A 23,555-nucleotide genomic window follows, 5' to 3' on the forward strand; every position below is an offset into this window, starting at 1 on the left:
GGAAGCTGGCAACTCCAGACTGCTACTGGTCAGTCGTTAATCAGTTTGGAGTTGGCAAGTCCACTGTTGGAGCCGTGTTATTGCAAGTGTGCAGGGCCATTAATCGCATTCTGCTGCGAAGGACTGTGACTCTGGGCAATGTGCATGAAATAGTGGATGGCTTCGCAGCAATGGGATTCCCTAACTGTGGCAGGGCAAAAGATGGTGCGCACACCGCAATTTTGGCACCAGACCGTCTTGCAACGAAGTACATCAATAGAAAGGGGACTGCAGGTGCTTGTGGATCATTTCATTGACATAACATGGGTTGGTCAGGAAAGGTGCATGATGCTCATATCTTCATGATTCTCATATCTACCAGAAGCTACAAGCAGGGACTTTTTTTTCCAGCCAAAAAGATTCCAATAGGGGATGTTGAGATGCCCATAGTGATCCTGGGAGACCCAGCCTACCCACTAATGCCGTGGCTTATGAAGCCTTACACAGGCAACCTGGGCAGCAGCAAGGAGCAGTTCAGTAACAGGCTGAGCGGGTGCCAAGTGACTGTGGAATGAGCGTTTGGCAGGTTAAAACCATGCTGGAGATGCTTTTGTGGCAGGCTGAACTTAAATGAGGACAATATACCTGTGGTTTTAGCTGCCTGCTGTGTGCTCCATAATTTATGTGAAGCAAAAGGCAAGAAGGTGTTTTTTTTTTAAACTGTGCTGAGTTTTGAAACCTGAGTGCCCTAATAGTACACATGAATCACTGTGAAAGACCTCATTCTCACTGTCCCCCTGTGCAGAGTACAGCTGCTTGATCAGCCTGAGAATGGTGAGTTGGGAGGGGGGGGGGTGCGGTCAAGACCATACAAGTAGGTCTAGGTTCTGGGTGGGTGCTTGCTTGGGACATAAATAGAGGTACGTGGGGAAAACAAATTTCAAATTGTGCCACCATTCTCCACAGTCAGGGGCCATAGAAGCAGATATTTTGCTCCTTAGAGTCAGCAAGGATGCTAGGATGCATCTCCATGCAAGCAGCTTCAAACCAGGTCCCTGTGCTGCATGACTATGCGCTACTTTGATCCCCTCTCGTGATTGCCAATTGGCGTGGGAAAGTGACCTACAACAGGGGCAGGAACACAGCTGCTCTGCCCAGGAATCTGAGGCAGAGAATCGGGGAGTACCTCCAAGAAAATTTCCTAGAGGTCACACCGGAGGATAACCACAAAATCTCAGCGTGCATTAATATGCTTCTCAGCCATACTGACTAGATGCGCAAGGGAACGGGAAAGCCCATGCAAACACAGCTACTCCTGCACATTTCTATCCCTTCAAGCACCTGTATGTTTTAGCCAAGTTAAGCTGTGCCTCCAGTACACAAGCAGCATCAGCTTCCAAACACTTACCAGAGCTCCCCTCTCCTGCATCCTGAGCACCTGAGCTGAAGGGCTGGGGCTGGCTGTAGCCTTCTGGGTTTGAGAACAGCTCCTGATTCCCAACCTCAGCAACCAGACTGTTCCACAGCTTTGGGTCATCCTGCAGCTCCACTTCCTCATCGATGACCTCTTTGTCGGGGTTTAGTCCGGTATCCGGTGGCCCTGGGGCTGCGGAGGTGTCTACAGGTGTCTTGGGGGTGGATGTGAGGTTGCCACTAAGGATGGATTCCAGCTCATTGGCTCCGCACCAGAGCGACAGTTTGCCTCCCTGGCCTTGTGGTAGCTCTGCTGTAGCTCCTTGATTTTTAGCTTGGCACCACAGCATGTCCCGCTCATAGCCCTTCTCCGCCGTGGCAGGAGAAATTTGGCCGTAGTAATCAAAGTTCCTTTGGCTAGAGCAGAGTTGGGACTGCATGGCAGACTCCCGCAAATGCTGATCAGATCCAGCAGCTCCGGTGTGCTCCCAGTGGGAGAGCATTTGCTGCATGGAGCTGGCATGGTCAGCTGGAAAGATGAGATGCAAGCTCTCCATGCCGATCAAGCAGGAAATGGAATAAAATTTTCAAACTTACTGTGACTGTAAAGGGAGAGGGGTGGGTGGCTGAAGAGCAGTGCAGTACAAACGGATGTCCAAAGTGGTCAGGATTGGCATTGTGGGACATTTCTGGAGGCTGATTACTGCAACAAAAACATACAGCAGTGTCTATACTGACAATTTGTTGCTAAAAGTTTGTCACAAAAAGCTCTACTCCTGTCATCGAGGTGGTTTTATTTTGTCGACAAAACAGCAGTTTTGTCAACAAAAGGGTAATTGCAGTGTGTACACCAGAATTGTTTTGTTGACAAAAGGTGATTTTTGTCGACAAAACTCTCTAGTGTAGACCAGGCCTCACTGGCACATTTGATCTTGAATAATTTGAAGAAACAAATTTTCTGTGCTTTCTGAGACGATGGACCATAAATCTTTTCTACCTTTGCTACTTAACTCCTGACACTAACATCCTATGAATTATCTGTTTTCATTACTTAAGTCCATTCAATCACTTGTTTCTTACCATTCCGTGCTGCTTCAAGCATCTTGAGTCAGATTAACATACATTAATGTATGAATTTATCACTAAACACTACTCACCCTCTTGCAATATTGATCATCAGCTTTCTCATATTGTATGGTTAGGATGAGTAACAGTCTTTTTGTAAACACTGGAGAATGGAGGTGGGTGGGTGAAGAGGAGTCAGCCAGCTTTTTATAGAAAACCTTATATGCCTTGCCCACAGTCCAGAAGCTTTTGGAACCTAGCAAACTAAGGCCTCGTCTCCATTAACACTTATACCGGCAAAACTTTTGTCACTCGATGTGAAAAAAACACTGCCTTGAGCAACATAATTTTTGCTGGCATAAGTGCTTGCATGTGCAGGTACTGCCACTTGTCAAATGTTTTATTATGTCAGCTGGAGAGCTCTATCCCGTCGACATAATGTGGCTCCCCAAGCACTCTTACAGTGACACAGCTGTAAGTTTTAAGTGTAGACTAGCCGTAAACCCCCTAAGGATTCACAATTCTGCCCACTCCCATCTTAAAAACATCCTTTGATGCTTGATTCCATTCCAACAGTGTCTCTCTCAACAACTGCCAGTGACTGTACCCTTTCCTCTCCTCACTTCTAGACCGTTCTTTAACATCCTTACTTTTTTGTCATAGTGATTTCTGTACTTCTCTCAACGTTTTAGAATAGTTTAAAGCATTTACAGATTTGAAATAAGGCCTGTTTCTTGTATAACGATGTATGACTATAACATTGGAAAGTTAATACTAAAGAGAAAAGCAGAAATTAAAAAATTGGGGGGAAATCCCCTGAGTTTTCTTCTCCCTCCATTTCCTTCTTTCAGAGTAAAAGGTCTTTTTTTGGTACAATCTTGATATTTTGAATGACCTTTTTCTCTGAATTTTTAGGTGACTGATTTTTCATATCCTGTTTCCCACCAACTTGGGTGAAAGAGCATACTGAAGACTGGTTTAGTTGATTTTGCTGGTTTCTGTTAGATTACAGTCTGTGTCTGTACCGCAGACTCTCGTATTTATTTCAGATATATTGTGTCTTTTCTGTGAATCTGAGGAAATTTGCACACAGCATATACATTTTTTAAATAACTGGTATTCCTATTTTATATTTTATGTATGAAAATGATAAAATCCAAGTCCTGGTTGAATAACACCAAGAAAATTAAATTTTTTAGTGGGGGATGTGAATTACATAGGGAAACTATGAATCAGATGTCTGGAACCTGTAATGTGTTTGCTGTAGATGAATTCTCCATTAATTCAGAACAGTCCATTAGGAGAATGGCATGACTAAACTTGTGAATTTCGTTCTCATTAAGCAACATATTTTGAAGTACCTATTAACTAACTTGAAAGAATTCTTAATTTAGTGTTCCTATTCTTATTAAAAACAAAGAAACTAAAAGAGACCAGTGACTGCATGTCATATATTTTTAAGTCACACTACCACCAGAAGTGTTTCTCTGCACCGTTACTTTTCAAATGTCTGTTTACATATTGGTTAAAGTGCTTAAGGAAGCTGAAATCTGTATTAATTACTCCCTCTAAAATACATTAGGTGAAGTTATGGGCACTGACAAAGCTCTTAAAGACAAACCAGCATGGTGCTGTTCTAATTTTGGGTTTACCTTGAGCTTTTTCCACTTGTGACATGTGTTGCAGTGACTATGAGATACAAGCAGACATTTCAGGTCCTACATAGAGATCACAAAATCTGTTTGTTGGGGCTGGGTAAGGAGAGAATTGGAGGGAATTTAATTTTGAGTGGATGAATGGGGGTTGATGACTTACTGAAAAGACTGCCCATTGTTTGCTGTGTATGCAACTACAGCACTCGTCCTCTTCATTTAAAAAGAAAAAAAATCCATATGTTATACTGAGGAGACACAGCTGCCTCTGAAAATTCAGTACTCCAAGCATAAGACATCCCTGCAGTATCTCAGCATAACTTGCTCTGATATAAAGATGAATCCACAAGATCCTGAGAGTGCCCTTTTTCTTGCCCCTTCATTCTGGTAAATTTGACTTCCCACCCATCGCTACCTTGTTATGCCTCTGCCCTAGCCAGGCTTGGTCATGATGTCCACCCTCTAGGAAGGTAAGCAGGCCATCTGTCTCTGAGACTTGGATGCGTAGCGCTGTGTGGATCAAACTTAGGCAGAAAAGGAGAAATCCGCTCTCTGTTTTGAAAACCAGTGGAAATGTTTTGACGTTCGTGAGCTTTTAAAACATAAAAATAAAAATAACCAGCTCTAGTAAACTAATGTGGTGGCATTAGTGGTCCGACGTTGGTTGTTTGGACATGTGCTCACCTCCCTATGGTCAGCTCCTCCCACACTGAAGGGCCCTGAGATTACGAAAGTGTACCCTCCTGCTGCACTCTACCTCCCCTGGGAAGGCTTAGATAGGGCCTTTTTATACAGGTCACTGTGCAGGAAATGCTGGAGGAGGCTTATGTTATAATGGAGATGGGCAGTACCTTTCCCCTGTACCCTGAGGCCAGGTCTACACTACAGACTTGTATCAGAATAACTGCGTCGCTCAGGGGTGTGAAAAATCCACATCCCTAAATGAAATAGTTATATCGAGCAAAGCCCCAGGTAGACCAGCACTATGTTGGTGGGAGAGCTTCTCCAGTCGATGTAGCTACAGCCTCCCGCAGAGGTGGATTAATTACGCTGATGGGAGAAACTCTCCTGTTGGTGTGGGAACGTCTTCACTTAAGTGCTACAGCAGTGCAGCTGCGCTAATGCAATGTCTTGAGTGTAGACCAGCCCTAAGTCTGTGTACAGGGTTGACTGGTCTGCTTATGTCTTTCCCTCTGCTGCTCCAGAATTGGCATCTTCTCATGTCATTATTTGTAGACTTCTGAAACTGGCCTGGCTATAACTAGTTGTTTTGTTTTTTCCCATAGTGAAGAATTAAAAACCATTTGGTAAGTGAACCACACTCCTAAAAAGCACTGCAGTTTTGGCCACCCAGCAAAGAGGTGGTGGAGGAGAGCATGAGAAGTCACAGTGACCTGTCCCCTAGCAATTTCTTGCAGAAGGCAAGGAGCCACCATCCATAAGATGGGTATCAGTGCCACCTCAGTGAGAAGGGGCACATTTGCACTGCTAGTGGTGATCATTATGTGGGATGGGAACATGCTAATGATCTCTGGCTTAGAGTTGAAGGGTTGTATTCTGGGAAGCAAAAGCTGTTTTTCAACATCCTGCATGCTATGCTCTTTGACTCCAGGTACCTCCCTCCCTTATTCTTGACTGCCACAGATGTAATACCTCCAGCTACTGTGTTTAAGCAGTGCACCTTCTCTCGAACGGTAACTAATCCCCCTCATTTTTAGGCCTATGCTTCTTTGGCTTGATCATACAGTGCTTGCACGGCCAAACCCCTAATTCATTAACATATTCCGCTTTTGTCTATAGCCCTATCATTGCCTGACGTTTTAGAAAGAATAAAGACTTTATGAAGGCATTTTCAAAGGCGGCTCCTGACTCTCATTGGAAACCCCTGCCATTTGTGTCTTTGAAAATCTCCAACCTAGTCCTTGCTCTGATGAACTTACTATCTTGGCATGATGTGACATACCATAGGGAGAGATGAGATGCAAGGGCAAGGAAGGCTTACACAAAATAGGGTTATGAAGTTGCTTGTGTCTGCAAAACATGTAGTCTCTTTTTTTTCCCTTTTAGATGGTGTTTTTTTGCACCATTAGGTTGACAAGTGTAGGACCTACTTTATCAGCACAGATAGCACTTGTATTGACGTAGGACATTTTGAGGTGTTTCTGTAACTGGAAAAATGGATCCTGCTCATGTATTACTCTTGTTGAGTGGCAAAGATCTGCTGAATATTGCTTATGGAGCCTACAAACCTGTGTTTTCTAAAAGGAATACAGAGGCAGTTGGAAAAGCGGGGCAAGCCATTTATCAAAGCACTTGCAAGTCCCATTTCAAGTCAAGTGAAACAATACTAAATATTGAGCAAGGAAGACCCTCTATTAAATAAATGACTATGGGAAGAAAAATCAGTGCAGACCCATTAGCTTTTGTCAGCTCTTCTTTATTTCTATTTTTAGTTGTCACTACTAATGGATTTAGTTCAACCTACTCCATCCCACCCTTTTCTATTGGCTGCTAACCCCTTCCTCTTAAAAGTCACTCAGTGTTTTGGTTTTTTTTCCACCGTTGGTGTATTAGTAAACTAAAAATGACCTCCTAGCTTTTGACCCAGATATGAAAGTGGAATAATTTTTTGAACATCTGTTGGGTGAAAGGTTGCATTTCAAACTGTTGCTAGGTTTGCATGTGCTACACAACCAAGAATTTAAAGGAAAAGTTCCGCAAGGAAATGGATTTTTCCCTTCTGTGGTAAAAGCCAAGGCCAGTGTGTCTGAGTGCTCCTGCCAAGGGGGTAGCATGGTCCCTGATTTGAGCACTGGACTGGAAGTCATTGCTGAGTTCTATTCCCAGCTCTGCCATTGACTCTGTAACCTTAGACATTTACCTTTTATTCGTGGCCTCAATTTTATCCTTCTTCAAAGTAGGATTAATTATTTTTATCTCCTTTTTTGTAGAGGGCATTTCTGTGTATAGGTGGAAAGAATGATATAAATGCTCCATATTACTTATTGATCTCCCTTCTTCATTATTGTTTCTTTTTTATTTAGAAGTGAGACATGGTTCAAGGACAGTTACTAAATGACATTAACTTCTCAACTGCTTGAAAGATTTCCATAACAGAACCGAATAGTTTTAAACATAGATTTAACAAAGAGGAGGGTTAGCATAAATATGAACCTAGTGCAATGGTTTTCAACCTTTTTTTCATTTGCAGGCCCCTAAAAAATTTCAAATGGAGGCAAGGACTGCTTTTGATATCTTAGACTTAGTCTGACCCCCAGGGATCCACAGATTGAAAACCACTGCTTTAGTGTCATGAGAGATGCTGCAACAGCTACTAAGCCTACCAAAGGAGTCACGATATTTGAACTCTTTTACCAGGGCAGTGGACATATAATTAGATATGATAGATCATGTGCAGTCTGTAGAATACAGTTCTGCGCTTTGCTGCACATACACTGGGGTTGTATGTAACTTAAATGTTGGGGACAATCATGGAGGAGTTGTCCTAGCCATATCATGGATGACAGTAAGGGATCATGGTACAAGAATGGTGCAAAACCATACCTGGCTTTGATATTACAATGACCCTGGTGGAACAAGGTTAATGGGTGTGCGATGGGCGTATTGTCTCCTGACAGCAACTCATGATTTCTTGGTGTTTCTTGTTCTGTTTGCTTGTCTCCTAATCCTGACCTCAGTTACACAAGTTCAACTCCTCATTAAATTAATTAATTAATGAGGAGGGCGGAATTGGCACAATAGTCTGTTGTTGGCCTAGTTTTCTTTTAATTGTTTCCACATGTCTTAAAAGTGAACTGAAAAGATGATTGTTTACATGTGCTTGAGATTCCAAATCAGTAAAGGTGAATTTCATCTTCACCTGCATAAAACCCAAAGTCTCTACCTCTCCTCCCATTGCAGCCACTATTCCCACTTATGCCCTGGACTATCAATGGCACCATCTTTATTCTACTTGTGTGGGGTGTCTGCAGCCAGTGGAACCAGGAAATGGCAGATCCCATAGTATTTTCTGTTGCCCCGCTCCTTTGTCATTCTTTGTGCTGGCCTGCGTGGGTTGGCATGGAGATCAACTCTATGGCTCACAAAGGTGAAGGTGCCATGTGCACTCCTGCTGCAGGGCCTGAGGGGAAGAGAAGGCTTTTTTCATGGGCCCTGTGCACCAGTGGGAATTTCACCCTGTCACAATATGCCAGTGTGCTAAGACTTAGATAAGAACATGTGCATTGTAAAACAAGCTACTTGAAAGCCCAGTTCTCTATCAGTGCTTAGCAGTGCAGACAGCCGACTTCTTTGCACTTTGCTTGTTGTTTTGAGGCTACTTATTGTTGCAGGAGAAACAGATCTTCTAACTAAATAGCTTTTCCTTTCACTTAACTTTAATGAGATGCCATGATATTGCTTCCTTCCCCCCCCCCCCCTAGTTGTCCTGTATTCTTCTTCACTACTTTATCTGAGTGTGCTGGTCTGGTCCTTCATAATCCTGCAGCATTGATTCCATGCTCTGGTAACCTCTGTTGAGTTCTGTGCAAGATTCTCTTAGGTTTAATAATGCTTTTCACTTCTAGCACCTGTCACTCAAATTACATTACCTTTTGTTGTACAACAGTGGTATGTATTGTTTTATAGCTGGGGGGATAACAGGCTATAGAGCTAGTGAAGTGACTTATCCAAGGGGTACAGTCAGTCAGTGGTAGAGTCAAAAATGTAATCCGGGTCTCCTGACTTAATGTCGTCTAATGATTAGAACTGTGACTCATTGCACCAATGTTTGTTTTTTATTCACCCATCCGTTCACGGAAACATCCTAAAGTATCAAAAATTATGGGCATCTAGAAGAAAGCAAAGCACGGAATCCATGATTTGTGTATTTCTGATAGATAGCATGGTTGCTTTTACTCAGACCAAAGCAAGTCTCTGTCTCCTCCTCCCCCCCCCCCGCCCCCCCCCCAAGAATATGTGACTTGAGCTAACTTGGGGCTTGATTGTGTGCATTGCTCAGCATCTCACGGGATCAAGCCCTTACTTTCAAATAATAACTGAATATGTGCTTGTGAATCAAGGGTCATGTTTAACCAGGCAGAAGCCTTTTTCTACTCTGTCCTTGTAACTGAGATATGTGACATGCCAGTTTGCAGAGGAGGAATTCAAAACAGAAGAGGGAAAAAGTTGTTGTTTCATTTTTAAAATGCAAATATTTCTCATGCTTTAATTTTCTGTGCATGTCAGCCTCAGACAGAAACAATAGAAGACTTTGATCTGAAGTTCAGAGGTTTTCTACAACTTCCGAGTTGATAGACTTGCTTTTTTGTGTGTGGCTTTATGAAAATTAAATGCTTACTGTGCAGTTACCATCATTACAATCATTGTGAAGTGCTGTATTGTAACTGTAAAAATTACATATAGAATTTCAGCCCTGTACCTTAGAAATGCATTAAGGGTATGTAGAAAATTGACTCCCAGATTGCATGAATGGCTATTTGTAATTTTTGTGAGATTACAGTGGATCTAAGGAATGTGTTTATAATAATAGCAATTGTTGGCAGTGGGTTTGCTTGTTTTTTGTTTTCCTTAAGAATTGCCTAGCAGTGAGTTCCTTTAGCAGACTAGCCTCAGACTATTCTAATGCTCTGTTTGTGTCTTTTTGCAACTGATTTCACTTTTTAAAAAAAAATGCAAGCACCTCCGCTGCACAACTGTCATAGAACACTGATTTTTACCGTGTTACTACCAACCTGGTATTTTGTCCGACCTAGTTATTATCAACTATACAAACAATTGTACAGAAATGAAGCTAATAACTATATCTTGGATTTCTAGTTTGGTAACTTCAAATATCAATGAGTGAAGATAATTGATGAAATTCCTCTGAATAGTGCTGACTGGTGAAACCTTGCTAATTGTTAACTAATACTTGGGGAAGATGCAGCCTAAACTTATCCATTTGCCAAGTAGATAAGTTATGGTTACAGATTTTCATAATACATTCTTAACCCCTTTTGGTATCAATATGCTGTACCTTGTTGCCAAGTTCTTGTGTTTTTTAATTTGCAACTGGATAGATTTTTCCCCATCTCCTGAGTTTACATGAAGAAGACACTGCAACTCTATCTAGTCCCCTTTCAGCATCTGATGCTCAGCCATTAAAGTTAGATGGTGCCAAAGTGAGGAAGAGAGTGCTGAAAGGAAGGAAAGTGCACTTTCTCAGCGTCACTGTCTTTGAGACTGAAGAGAACAGAGCAAAGCTTTCAAAGTAGTTGTTCATCATTGCACAAGTTCCCTTTGTATATGGAAAAGCCTCTCTGCCCTTGGCAACCTGTGGGTGCTGCAGTGCTGATTCAGCAAGACATAAATGGTCACAGTAGGCTTGATTTGTTGAATTCTATGACTGTGAGCTGCTTATTTCCAGGAGTGCCTGTTACTAAGTTTGCAGATCTCCAGGAATAGTGACATATTTGATGATGGAAGTGTAATCCATGCTGTATTGCAAAAGGTACTTTAAAAAAAAATTCCACTCACCAGCATTCTCTGTTTTAGTGAAAATAAATGCATTATTTAAACAAGTGCTCCTTTGCTTAAGTGCATTCTGGGAGTTTATTTCCAGGCTGAAGGCAACCTACCCTTAAGCTTTCAAGAAGTGTAGTTTCTGTCAAACTGCAGTACCTGGAATGTTTCTTGTTGCTCTTATGAAATAGACATTTTATAAACTGGGGAAGGAGGAACTTGTGTTTAGGAGGAATTATTTATATTGGCTTGCCATCCTTGAGAACCAGCTCAAGAACACTCTTTGAGTCTACGTTTCTGAAGTTGCTTCATAATTCAAATGATTACAATACTAAGTGATGAGTGAAAGCTGGAATAATGTATTTGTTTGCAACAAATGCTGCATCTTAGCATGGAACAGTACTCTCAGCCCAGTCATTCTTTTGGGAAACTATTTTAATGTTCATACTCTTCCTTACAATAGTGGTGATACAACCAATATCTCTAGAACAGGAAGAATCCAGCTCTGACCTGCCTTAAAGTCCAGTAAATTGAAGAGAATACCCCGGTGGCATCATTTTTGCATGACAACCTACCCGGAATGTGCTCTCAGCACCAGACGTATAGCCAACATTTTCACAGTGGGATGCCTAAAGTCAATGGGAGTTCCAGGTGCTTGGCCTCTCTGAAAAGAAGGCTGCTTATTTTTCTGCCTAAATATGGATTTTGGTACTTAACTGCAGGCACCCAAGTTTGAAAATTTTGGCCTATATTTTTCCCACTCAAACTTATCTCAAGCATAAGGAACATCTCTGATTTTGGCTGGAAAAAGACCATGATCAATATAACGTTCTGAACCTGACTATTACCTCCAGTGTTCATTATGCATCCAGCTAGAATGGCTGCTAATCTGCATCATCTGACTCTTTGGATGTATTCTTACCTGGACAACTGCCTTATTAGGATTTGGTCAGAGTGAAATATTGCAGCCCTTGGGAGCAAATGAGAGACATCCAGATGTGCCTGGTACAGCATGTGCCACCTGTAGAAGCTGTACAACATTCCAATGGATAATTTGTAGCCTTTTTTTATTTGAGGATAGGTTTTGGAACACTGGACAAGTGTGGTATCCGCTAATCATGCTGCAAAAAATGCACCTAGACTCTGGACTAAATCTGGAGGTGATGTATAAGTTGAACGTTGGTAAATCAATGGGAGTTTGTTAGTATAGTGTATAAATACGTATTGTGTTGTCTCTATTTGGTGAGTGGATTGTGTGGGGTTGTGTTTTTTTTTTTTTTTAACTTTAGTGGGAATTTTGACTTCAATTTATAGTATGATGTGGCCAAAGGAGCATGCAAATTACATCAATTTAAACTAAACTTCTGAATTCCTATCCTATTCTCCTTTCTCTGCTAGATACCAGGTAGGTCATTTGGTGCCAGACGTTCTTGCAATGGTGGGGATAGGGTGGCAAGTACCTGTATTAGCTAAATCTCTCTCTTCTTTTCCCTATTTCTCTCTCTCTCTCTCTCTCCTCCCAGCTACCCAGAGATGTGACCCTTGGACCTTCTCTACTAGCTGATGTCCAGGAGAGGTCCTTTAGCTGGTAATATAGCAGGTTCCATGTACTCTGAGCCATTTCCAAACTATGGCACTTTGAGAACAAAGCAGGACATTGCTGTGGTCTATCCAATCTCAAACTCTTCGAAGCTACCCTTAGTCCAGACTGCTCTTGGAGTGATAGAGAAATAAAATCATAATGCCACAACTTTAAGGTGGTCTTCTCCCCCCAACCCCACCAATTCCACCAGTGGAATAAAGCTCCTGGATCAAATTCTGCTCCTCCTCATGCTGCATAAGCTTTGTAGTTGCTCAGGTACCTTGGTGATAAGCATGAAATAATGCCAAGGTAGGTGAAAATCTGGAGCATGTCCATTGAAGTTGCTGGAGTTACTCCTGATTTAAAACTACTCCGCTTCTGGCTTCTTGCTGTGTTGGATCATGAGAGGTCTGCCCTTAAACTTGTTACCAGTCAAAGACTGAAAATGCCTGTCCTGGGTTTCACCACTATGTAAGTCTGAGGGGAAATACCACCTTTTTTTTGGGGTGGAGGGTCAGGAAAGAGGAAAATGTGTTTCATTTATTTATTTATTTATTTATTTATTTAATAGCAGAATATTTCTTTTTAAAGGCAACTATTTATCTCCGCGTACCTATTTATCAGATAGCTGTGCAGTTTATTGTAGAGATATCAACCCTGTGTGTGTACACTACTTATTTTACATATGCTACATGATTTTTCTTGCGTCACAAAATAATTTAATTTTCAATGCTTAACTTAATATACACATCTTAACTGTGGAGTCGCTACCATCGCTTCCATAATACATCATGGAAAAAATACAAATAGTATTACCCAGACAAAGCTACTTTAAAAGAAATTAAGATTGCAAAATCAAGCACTCAAAAGTTAGGAAATGCCAGTATCATGGTTACCTCTGCAACTGTAATCTGCCCCCCTTTTGCCACCTTATTTTGTCCTCCTTATACATTATGATACAGTCTTATTACATGATTACATAGTATTGTTTCTATTGGAGCCCTGCCTCACTCAGAGCACAGGCTGGACGGTGCTCAAGGAATGACTGGCTATTCAAAATTTTGTTTTCTCATTGTTCAGCATGAAGCCTCATACCTTATTTACTGCACTCTCTTCAAATTTTGCTCTGAAGACAGAAAACCAATGAAGAAATTAATAGTTCTATGGTGCCAATTATTAGAGTTCGAGTCCTTCACAAACATTAATAAATTTATCTTTGCAGGTTGCTTGTGAGGTGAAAGGGTGATATTAGCCTCATTTTACACAGAGAGAACTGAGGCAAAGAGAATGAGGTAAAAGTATTGACTGTATTTAATTGCCCAATTTAAGACACCTAGGACTTGATTTTTTCAGAGTTCTTAGTATTGTATGGGACTTTGTATGTTAAAATACATCTCCCATTGATTTCAGTTGCAGTTATAAGCGGTCGGTACTTCTGCAAATATCACCCTAGGGTCTCGAAATGGACTCAGAAAATTAAGAATACACAAGTAGTGAGCACCCTTGGAAAGTTTGGTTTAAGTGACATGAGTAGTCTGTGGCAGAGGCAGGTATTAGAATCTAGTTCTTCAGTGCAATCTTAACCATGAGACCATCCTTTCTCTTCTTGCAGCCCCACGCTTATTCACAAATGCCTTCCAGTGTCTGCAACAAATAACGCAGATAGACAGTGGCCTCATTCACTACTACACAACCTTAATTGTGCCTAAACCAGAGCAGGTTTATCCTATGCACTGAATGATGCAGTGGTCCTGTGGGGGGGGAAATAGTTAATAAGATTGTGTCATAACATTAGTTCACAAGGCGGCTGAATTGAGGTTGCACAGGCACCTTAAGTCTGGCATTTCTCAACTTCTAAGGGCTTGATTGTTTGTGTGTAATTTCCTAGATTTAAAAAAAAAATGTTTTTAAAAAGCACTGAAAAAACCTGAAATTCCTTGATCCGGCGGCATATTGATACCCATATGGGTTATTAATAGGGTTAGAACCTTTAGATCCACTGCCCAGACCTCTGTCACTTGAACTTATGGAATAACTGATGGCAGGGGCGTAGCCAAACGTGATCTTCTGGCTGGGCCTCTGGTTGACAGGGATGGGCCGGCCAAAAAACCTGAACTTCCTTCTTCTGTTCACGTGACCTTGGCAACTGCAGCATTGGACAGCTTAGTGATTCTTGGCCAGTGGCATCCCGAACTTCCTCTTTCTGGTCACGTAACTGGAAGCAGGAAGTTCGGGAAGCCACCGGCTGAGAAAACACCAGTTGCGCAGGTAGTTTAAGCGGAGCTTGGGTAGACCTGCTTTCAAAGTGGATGGGCCCAGGCTCACCCATAGCTATGCCCCTGACTGATGGTACTAGATTGTCCTCATACTGTGGACCAGCACTAGGGGGTGAAGGGATGATACAAGGTTTTCTAATGGGTTCACGTATATTTGCTGACAGCAGAGGAATGGTGGGACTCAGCAACTGTAGGTTCCACTCCAGGTTCTGGAGAGATGTGTGCTCTAGTGGGCACAGACTTTTCTGCCTGTAGCTTACAAGTGTGACCCCTTCTGCTCCATCCCCTCCATACTGTCCTTGTCTCAGCTTCCTTGCTTCTGGCTCCTTGTCCAGTCTGTCTCTCCATTCCCATTGACTCACGGTCCTAGTTTTTCTCCACAAACTCTTCATCCAGTTTCAGTTTGTCCCCTTGTCCCCAGCATCTTGTCAGATCTGTTTCCCACCCCCCTCACCCCCCAACTGGTTCCTAGCCCCATTTGCCTTGTCTAGCCAATCTCAGTTTCTCCCAATTTCCTTCCCAATTCTCATTAGACTTTTGGTCCTAATTGACTCCTTTCCCTCCTGCTGGTTTGACTCTTCATTCAAATCACACAGCTCCCTCCTCCACGCTGTCTGGGTGCCAGCAGGTAAGTCATTGAGAGCACAGGAGATGCATGCTTTCTGCCATCAGTTCCAATGACTGGTCCTGCCCTGACCCAGAGCAGCTATTACAGGGAAATTCTGGGTTCACCCCATAGCCCTGGGATGGAGGAAGCATAGAGTTTCTCTGTGAGGATGGTGTATGTACAGTCTGGTTAGCACGAGGACCTGTGAAAGATATGGGCATGCTTAATGAGGATCTGCTAAAATCTAAGAAATCTCTACTGAGCATTTGTGAACTGAGATTTTTATTTTTTTAAATTTTTTAAATTTTTTTAAAGGTTTATAATTTTAGCCAAAATTGGGTACTGCAAAAGGCATGTTCCTGACAGATAGGCGACCCACATCCAAATTTCAAGTCTTGCTCCAAAGCATGGGAGTGCTAGAGCTGTTCATAGAAAAGGTCCCCAGAATGTTTTAAAATGGGAAAAATGTCTCTTTTCCTTGCCTCTTTCTTGGAAATGGCTCACCGTTTTGACTGAAGTTTTTAAAAAAATGTCTGCCTCTCTAATACCCAATATGTAAAATTTCAGTCCCAAAGCAACTGAATACAGGGTCTTTATAATGGGAAGTGTCGGGCAGCCTTAATAATAGGTGACACTATCAGCCTTACTTATAATATGTAATAAAAAAGTGAGAAACAGCACAGTTTTGTAGTCCAAAGGGCAAAGATGACCAAGTCTTTTTAATGTGGGATTCATTGCTCACTATGAATACAAAGAGTAGGTAGGGCCTTCATAAATTAAGTAACTTTTTAATACTTTCTACATTTCCTAAAAAAGAGATTCTGAGAAATATATATGCTATGTTAGATATGGCCTGTCATGGCAAGGCAGGGATTTTAAATTGGCGTGGGGAATCTTCCCTCCCGCCTCCCTCACCCTCAGCATTTTAGTCTTGGGAGAGAAGTTTGATAATGCCTTATTTAAAAAAAAAAAAAAAAATCTTTACATATCATTGTTAGCATTTGTATGTGAGTGGTATGTAAGTATGTTTTGTTGTTTTTTTACAGAATGGAGGCATGACGTATATCCTATTATTGAATACTTTATAGCCTTTTTATTATATATTGCTTCAGCTTTTGGTGACTAAGCAAATGTTAACCTACTAGAAATATATTAACAGGGAGAGAACCATTCTAAAGATTATATTCTCCTACTGTATATGGTAGAGGAGACGTTTAATAATATTGAATCTTTTTTTCACCTAACCCTTAAATACTTCTGTAAAACAATAAAAACCTGTGAACAACAGGAGTGGTGAGATTACTGTTTCTAGCCTTGAGAGGACACATTGTTACGGAGTTTGAAACATTCCCCTACTAAGATTATCAGGGAGTTGTTATCCACTCTTTAGTCACTTGTTTCCTAGGAGACAAATGTAATCCAAGGATTCCCCCCACCCCCTTTGTCTTTTTTGATTGGAGACACTATTAACTTCTGGCATTGGTAGGTTTGGTGGAGCAGCACATCAAATGTCATAAAATGGAAATTAATCACTAAATGATTGGTCTAAATTCCATTGACTTTCTTTCTCATGATAACACTGTATTTGGAAAATTTTAGTTCTTCAGCTAAGCAGCCAGTTAAGAAGCTCTTCACGCTGTGATTGTCAAGAAGGGTATTCTTAGCCAAATGTTGCTTCCTTTTATTAAAAAAAAAAGCTATTTCTACTCTGACTGTGCTATTCCTAAAAACAAAGGCAAACATTTAAAATGAGACACTGATGCCAAAAGTTTATTTGCTAAATTGCAAATTCAGATCCAGTAACGATTTTAAGAAAACATCTTGTCAGTGTTTCCTTTTAATATAGGATCAACCTAATTTATCTCTTACAGGTCGTCTTCCCCATTTCATCTCCCTCATCAGTGGGATTCCATTACATTAATTGGAATTACTCTTCATTACATAGATGTAAATGAGCATTAATGGGACAAATATATTTAATTGTAGACTTAATCCTATAAGATTCTCAACTCCCATTAACTTTGGAAGTTGAGGTTGCTCAGTAAGGCCATATCTGCACTACAAAGATAATTCCATCTATGTTAGGTCTTACAGACTTGCAAACCTCCTTGCGTCGGTGGTGTGTGTCCTATAAGATTCTCAACTCCCATTAACTTCTCAGGAGCTGCCCAGTTCTCTTGATTTCTGCTCCTGAAATTGACAAGAATGTAAGGAGCTCAATGTCTACAGTGACACTGCATCGTCCTATCTACGCTGACTTAAGCCCTACACCTCTCTTGAAGTGGTTTTATTATGTTGGCATAGCAGAGCAGTTACATCAGTGGGAGGAACATTTCAATGTGTACACCTCCACTGTTTTGTTGACAAAAGGTGACTTTTGTAGTGTAGACTAGCCCTTAGTAACAGGAAGTACTCGCACCTTGCATGATCAGATCCCTTTTTAAAATCTCTGTTCTTTTAGAATCAGAATATGTACAAACAGTTTTTTGAAGTTAAGTGTTTATATGACATTAACAATTACTACATTTCCCTCCCTCATGGACAAATATCATGAATATGGGAATATTCTTTTCCTTAGATTTATCCCCTTAAAGCACTTTAAACATTTACTTCTCCTTGGTGTTTATGATCTTCAGATAAAACAGTGCATGTTTCTTATAGCATAAATCCATTCCTCTTGCCCCTCAACTATTTTTGGTCCTCTGTTCTGAAATCTTCCCATTTCTTGACCTCCTGAGATGCCCATGATTGTATGCAGCTTTGGGGTGTGATCTCACCAGTATTGTACAGACAGGGACAATTGGCTTCCTGTGCTTTGGGGCAGACTGCATATGCAGCTCATTTTTTTTTTTTGTCATCTCTTTTGCATGAAACATATGTATTTACTGCATGGCCGTGACTAAATGCTAAAGTGATTGGCTGTATACATACCTAGATATCTAATTTGCCGTTTGCTGTCAACCTACTCTAGGCCTCTCTTGATATTTACTGCTTCTAAGGTATCTCCCTCTTGTTGAATATTTGTGTTTTTCAGGTTGTGTTTTTGTTGTACGTTTCCTGGATTAATCTTATTTTATAGCTTGCCCTTTTCTTAATGCATTTAGGTCCCACTGTATTTCTGTCTCCTCTCTGTAAACCCAGTCTTTTAATACTTCATGTCAGGGAATACCTACCAGCTTACAGGGCCAGATCCTACTTTTGCAGTGCCTTCCAGTTCAGCCTTTCTAGTTGATTTACTGTTTGCTGTTAGATGCTATGTATCTTGTGAAAATATGGGCATCCAAGTTCTAATTTGACCACTTTGCAGAAGAGTCTTATTCTGCTAGAAGCTACATACTAAAGCTCACAACAAGGTAATTGAGGTTCACGTTTTTCATTGATGTATTAAGTGTAATTACTCCCATGCTAAGTCAGATTTGCAACCCTTGGTGCATCTCTGCACACACATTTTCAAGTAAACCTATAGCTGTTTTTTTAACTGTTTGACACCTGATATAATGTTTGAAGACTGAATGCAGGATGTCAGTTAGCAAGTTGGATGCTACTTAAAAGCACAGCTAATTTCACTGAATCCCAACTCACAAGTTCACTGGGGTAGTCTAATATATCACAGTATTCTTTTGAATATTTCATATGCAATAATTTACAGTGCAAAGTGAAGTGTAGTCTCTCTTCAGTAGACCAAAAAGCTATGTATGTATATAAACAAAATATAATGGCATAGGCAATATAATTAGTGTATGTAATTGTATAATAGGCACATAAATGTGCTAAAGTAATGTTAAAAGGATATCTTCAAGCTTGATAGCTCTTAAATGTAACTTTCAAAAAGTTGTTCCATGTTATGGATGCTAAGGATTACAGCAAGTTCTTTCCCCTCTAAAAGTGCCCCCTGATTTGTAAATTTTTCTTAAAAGTAATATATTGACATCTTTCTCACTCTACCTAGTGGATAGAGGACAAGATTGGGACTCAGGAAAACTGGTTTCTGTACCTGGCTCTGCCACTGGTCTGCTGGGGACCTTGGGCAAGTCACTGCCTCACTCTGTGCCTCAGTTTCCTGTCTATAAAATGGTGCTGATGTTTGTAATACATTGGAAGATGTATGTATGAATAATGCTACAGAAGAGCTGGGAATTGTAATATATCTACACTCACTTAAAATACTTTGAAATGATTTTGGTATATAAACTTGCTAGCTGCATGAAATAAAAGGGCTTGCAAGTAGACAGAGGCAAATTAGTCGTGCTTTTAGTTTTGTACTCTCAAACATCCAAGGTGTTAAACTCCATGAAAATGGAAACATCTGGCCATTTCAAATGGAATATTGATTATACATGGATACAATATGTACATTCTCAGATCATCCGGGAAAGCCCATCGGGCATAGGATCACAAGGATTCCTCCTCATTTGGGGTAAAAGGGAGAATACCCCTTATACTTATGTATAGGGCCCTTCTAATTCACAATCTGTTTTGGTCAATTTCACGGCCAGAAGGTTTTAAAATTGGTCAGTTTCACGATTTCAGGTGTTTACATATGAAATTTCGTAGTGTTGTAACCATGGGGGTCCCAATCCAAAAGCGGGTCATGGGGGGGGCTGCAAAGCTGTTGTACGGGAGGTTGTGGGATTGCCACCCTCACTTCTGTGCTGCCTTCAGAACTGGGCTCTGAAGGCAGCAGCCACGGAGTTTCCTGCAGCTGGAGGAGGCTCCTGGAGGTGGAGGTAGGTCTTATCTCCCCGGTGCTGCTGGAAGCAATTAACACCCGGGCCTGTGCCCAAGGGCCCTAGCCAATCTAGAGTGCCCCAAACCCTGGCAGGAGCCGCAGGGGATGGAAGTCCTGAGCCCCGGCAGGAGCCATGGGGAGCCCCAAGCCCAGCTCTGGGGCTGCTGCAGCGCACACCCTCAGGTATGTACTGCCTCTGGAGGTGTGTCTTATCTCCCCCTGAGAGTGGCAGTGCAGGGAAAGAACAAGTCCTCTCCCTCCCCAGCCTGCTTGGGACTAGCAGCTAGGAGCCCCTGGCTGGCGCACTCCCAGCAGTGCAGGGGAGATTGGATTTCCCAGGGAAGGGCTTTATTTCACAATCCATAACCCATTTTTCACAGCCGTGAAATTGGTAGGGCCCTACTTATGTAGGATCAACAAAGTGGTGGACACTTCACAGAAATAGTCTAGGTCTAGGGAGCTTTACTTCACTAACGACAACATATAGGCAAACAGAGTGTAAAATGCAACAAGACTGAGCAGTATGTTTAAACACCTATATGTGTGTCTACAGTTTTATCTGTTTCGCAAGCTAAGGGCTGGATTCTGCAATGAGCTCCGGGAAGGCAGATGACTGCTCCCACCTGGGAGTCCATTGTAGTTAATGGAGCTTTGTGAAGGCTCAAGGAGCCACTCAAACAGATCCAGATGCAGGAACAGGTGGACTGTAGTTTGGAGGAAGGTTTGTGAGAATCTTGTATATTAAAGAACCTTGAAGTATCTTTGCAGGATAAGGCAGCACTTTGAAAGTTGATGATGTTTCACAAACATGACAGGGTTTCCAAAAGCAGAAGTGTGGTTTGTTTGGTTTCTCTCCCCCTCTTCTCCCCCCCCCCCCTCCTCCCCTCCCCAGTCTTAAAAGTTATGTACTAATTTCAGAGTAGCGATTTTTTTTTAAACTCCACTGCATACAGTTCATAACATATATATATTTTAGTACCCTACACTGATTATCTTACGTTAGTAAAGAATGCTGTCATTAGGCTTAGAAGGATTAGATTTTTGTCACTAAATGTTAGTTAACATCAATTTTACTGTATACACACAAACCGACAACAAAATATTTCCATCTATGATCATCAATATTTACAGATAGGCAAAGAAATAAAAATGCTTCTAGAGAACTTTGATTTAAGAATTATTTAGTTTGTATATTTTGACATGATGTTAACAGCTTGTATTTTACTGTTATTGAATTTCAACATCTACTGTCATTATAAAGTATTGTCTAACCCCCTCAGAATGATACAAAAATTTTTAAAAATGCCTAAAACACAATTTTGCCCAACTGTGAGAAATTAAATTGAGTAAAAATAGAAAAAATGCTTAAATAAACATTGATATTTGTTGAAATTATTAAAAAACAAAAGAAAAAATTGAATTCTGCCAAGGCTAGATACAGTACTAAGAGAGAATAAGTGTGCAGAGGTTGTACTGTACCTTAACTATTTCCCCTCCCCCTTCAGAAAAAAGTCAACTTTTATTCAAAAATCTTACCAAAATGACATCAGTATGGTAGACTACTTGAAAGCCTGCAACCTCTGCAGCAATCAATAACTAGAACAGCTGTTTATTTTATGAGTTTCTCTTACAGACCTAGATATCTTGTGTTGGACGCTTTTAGTGTTTAAAAAAAAAAAAGCATCCTGTTCCGTGCCTGAACTGCCATTTTTCTAAGTCCATTAAGGACACGCTTTCCATCTTTTTAACAGTTCAAAATGAACAATTCAGAATGTCTGCACTTCGACCTCTGATATTACTGATACAAGTACTGGAGCACGTTGTTTTGAACTGCAGAATAAATATTGAATTTTGGTATAGGCTTCCCTATCACAGACTGACTGCTGGAGTTCTCTGTGTGTCCGGAAAGGTTAATTAAAGTCTATGCTGGTTTAACCAATCAAAATTCCTCAATAGCCTTAAATGACTTAAACTCTGACTTTATTGGATTTTTTGTTTGCTTTTGTTTTCTCAGAAAAAAAGTTTATGGATTAATTTCTTTTTTAGTAGAATAGCATGGATGTCATGTGGCTGAAGGATTATGTCCTTTTATTTTTAAAACAGTTGCTAGGGTGTTTAAACCCTTTCTTTTTATCCCTGTTTCCTGGTGGGTTTTTGTTGTTGTTTTTGGTTTTTTACAACAACAAAACAAAAACAATAAAATGTTTATTCACTTTCAAAGAGGAATCTATTTGTCTTCAAAATTGACATGGAAAAATAAGGAATTCTTCTTCTAGTTTGGAATAAGGGGGAAATTGCCAGATATTACTGAATCAATTTAACCACCATTAAGAGTGTAAACAGTGACAATAGTTTGGCCTTTTTTCCTTAAGCCTTATTTTAAATAAAATTGAAATACTTCATTATTGGAGTAATAATCTTGGGCGAACAAACGATGTTCACTTCTGTCAAGAATCAAAAAGAAATCTACTGTTTTTTCCTATGAAGGTACTGCTTATACATGTGGCTATGCAACTAGATCATGTTTATCTTTTTTTTACTCTTTTTCTTTGCAGAGTATTGGAAAGGGGTCCCTGTGGTGTATAGACCCAGAATATAGACAAAATCTCATTCAGGCTTTGAAAAAGACACCCTATCACCCATATTCACATGTTTTCAATACACCTCCCACATCTCCTCAGGCATATCAAAGGTAAGAAAACTAGAACCTCTTTTATAACCACTATTATGTCTGTTGAGCTGCACTTCTGAATCTTGGATAAGACATATGTAACTAATCACAATAGTTATGACAATATGGTAATGAACAAAATATTGAAGTATAATGAGTGGTCAAATCCTTTGCTTAATTTACAGTATTCCTTACCCTCTTGATCTCTTGGATGATGGTAATATGTTGACCCTAATAAATCCATAGACTGGAAGTAGCAGTGTTTCCATGGATAATTTACAAAATTTCTCAGCAAAAGCAAAATTTAAAATGAACACATGCAAATAGAAAGCTTTAAAATATCAGTTTGTCCTTTTCAGTAGACAAAAATATCTGACTCTAGCAAGCAGGGTGCTAGTGAATTATTTTCTCTTGAACTTGATTGAGTAGTCTTTTAAGACTGTGTTGTCAGTGCAACTGTCAAGTCTCCATGTCAACCCTACATCTAGGTGATTTAAAACTCTCTTTTTGTTGTGGTTACGTGCTCTGTAGATGAGTGCGTGTGCTTACATTTATCTCAGAGCTGTGCAGTGGAAAACAATAGAGGCTTTCATTCTCACTTAGTAATGAAATAGATGTATTTATCTGGCCATTGCTTAGAAGTGAAGTGTTAGCTCCTATGAGAGAGTATTTAAGATTGTGACCCACAAAGGAGGGAAATAAATACCTGGTTCTCAATACAGCTGCTTCCTTTTAACTGCTAATATAGAACCTACATTTAAAAATGTTCTAGCAAGTCTTGGTTTGATCAGAAATACCTTTTTGTCGCTAAGACCTCATTAAATGCTTGTATTAAACCCCATAAATTCAAGAGGAATTTTTGTCTGACTTCAGAAGTATGTATGTAACTAGCACTTTGGATTAATAAGTGATTTTGATGGTTTTTGTCTTTTCAGCACACTTTTTAAAAAAAAAAAATAGGAGTCTAATATTTGTCCTGCAAGGAGGTGGCAATGCACAAAGTGATTTCTTTCAAGTAACGTTAATGAAGTTCTTGTGCATCTCTGCTGAGCAGCGCAT

General features: G+C 40.6%; 1 protein-coding gene across 3 annotated transcripts in view; it reads left to right on the forward strand.

Annotated features, from left to right (window-relative positions):
• The window catches only part of FOXN3 (forkhead box N3), a 292,978-nt gene that overhangs the window by 134,998 nt on the left and 134,425 nt on the right, over positions 1-23,555 (forward strand). For all 3 annotated transcript variants that reach the window (XM_067556333.1, XM_067556332.1, XM_067556334.1), the window contains exon 3: positions 22,381-22,517. In XM_067556333.1, coding sequence (XP_067412434.1) covers positions 22,381-22,517 — 137 coding nt within the window. The remainder of the gene's footprint in view (positions 1-22,380; positions 22,518-23,555) is intronic.

This window comes from Emydura macquarii, unplaced genomic scaffold (assembly GCF_026122565.2).
Source record: "Emydura macquarii macquarii isolate MOO-44397 ecotype Brisbane River unplaced genomic scaffold, CSIRO-AGI_Emac_v2 contig_1713, whole genome shotgun sequence".
Lineage (NCBI taxonomy): Eukaryota > Metazoa > Chordata > Testudines > Chelidae > Emydura > Emydura macquarii.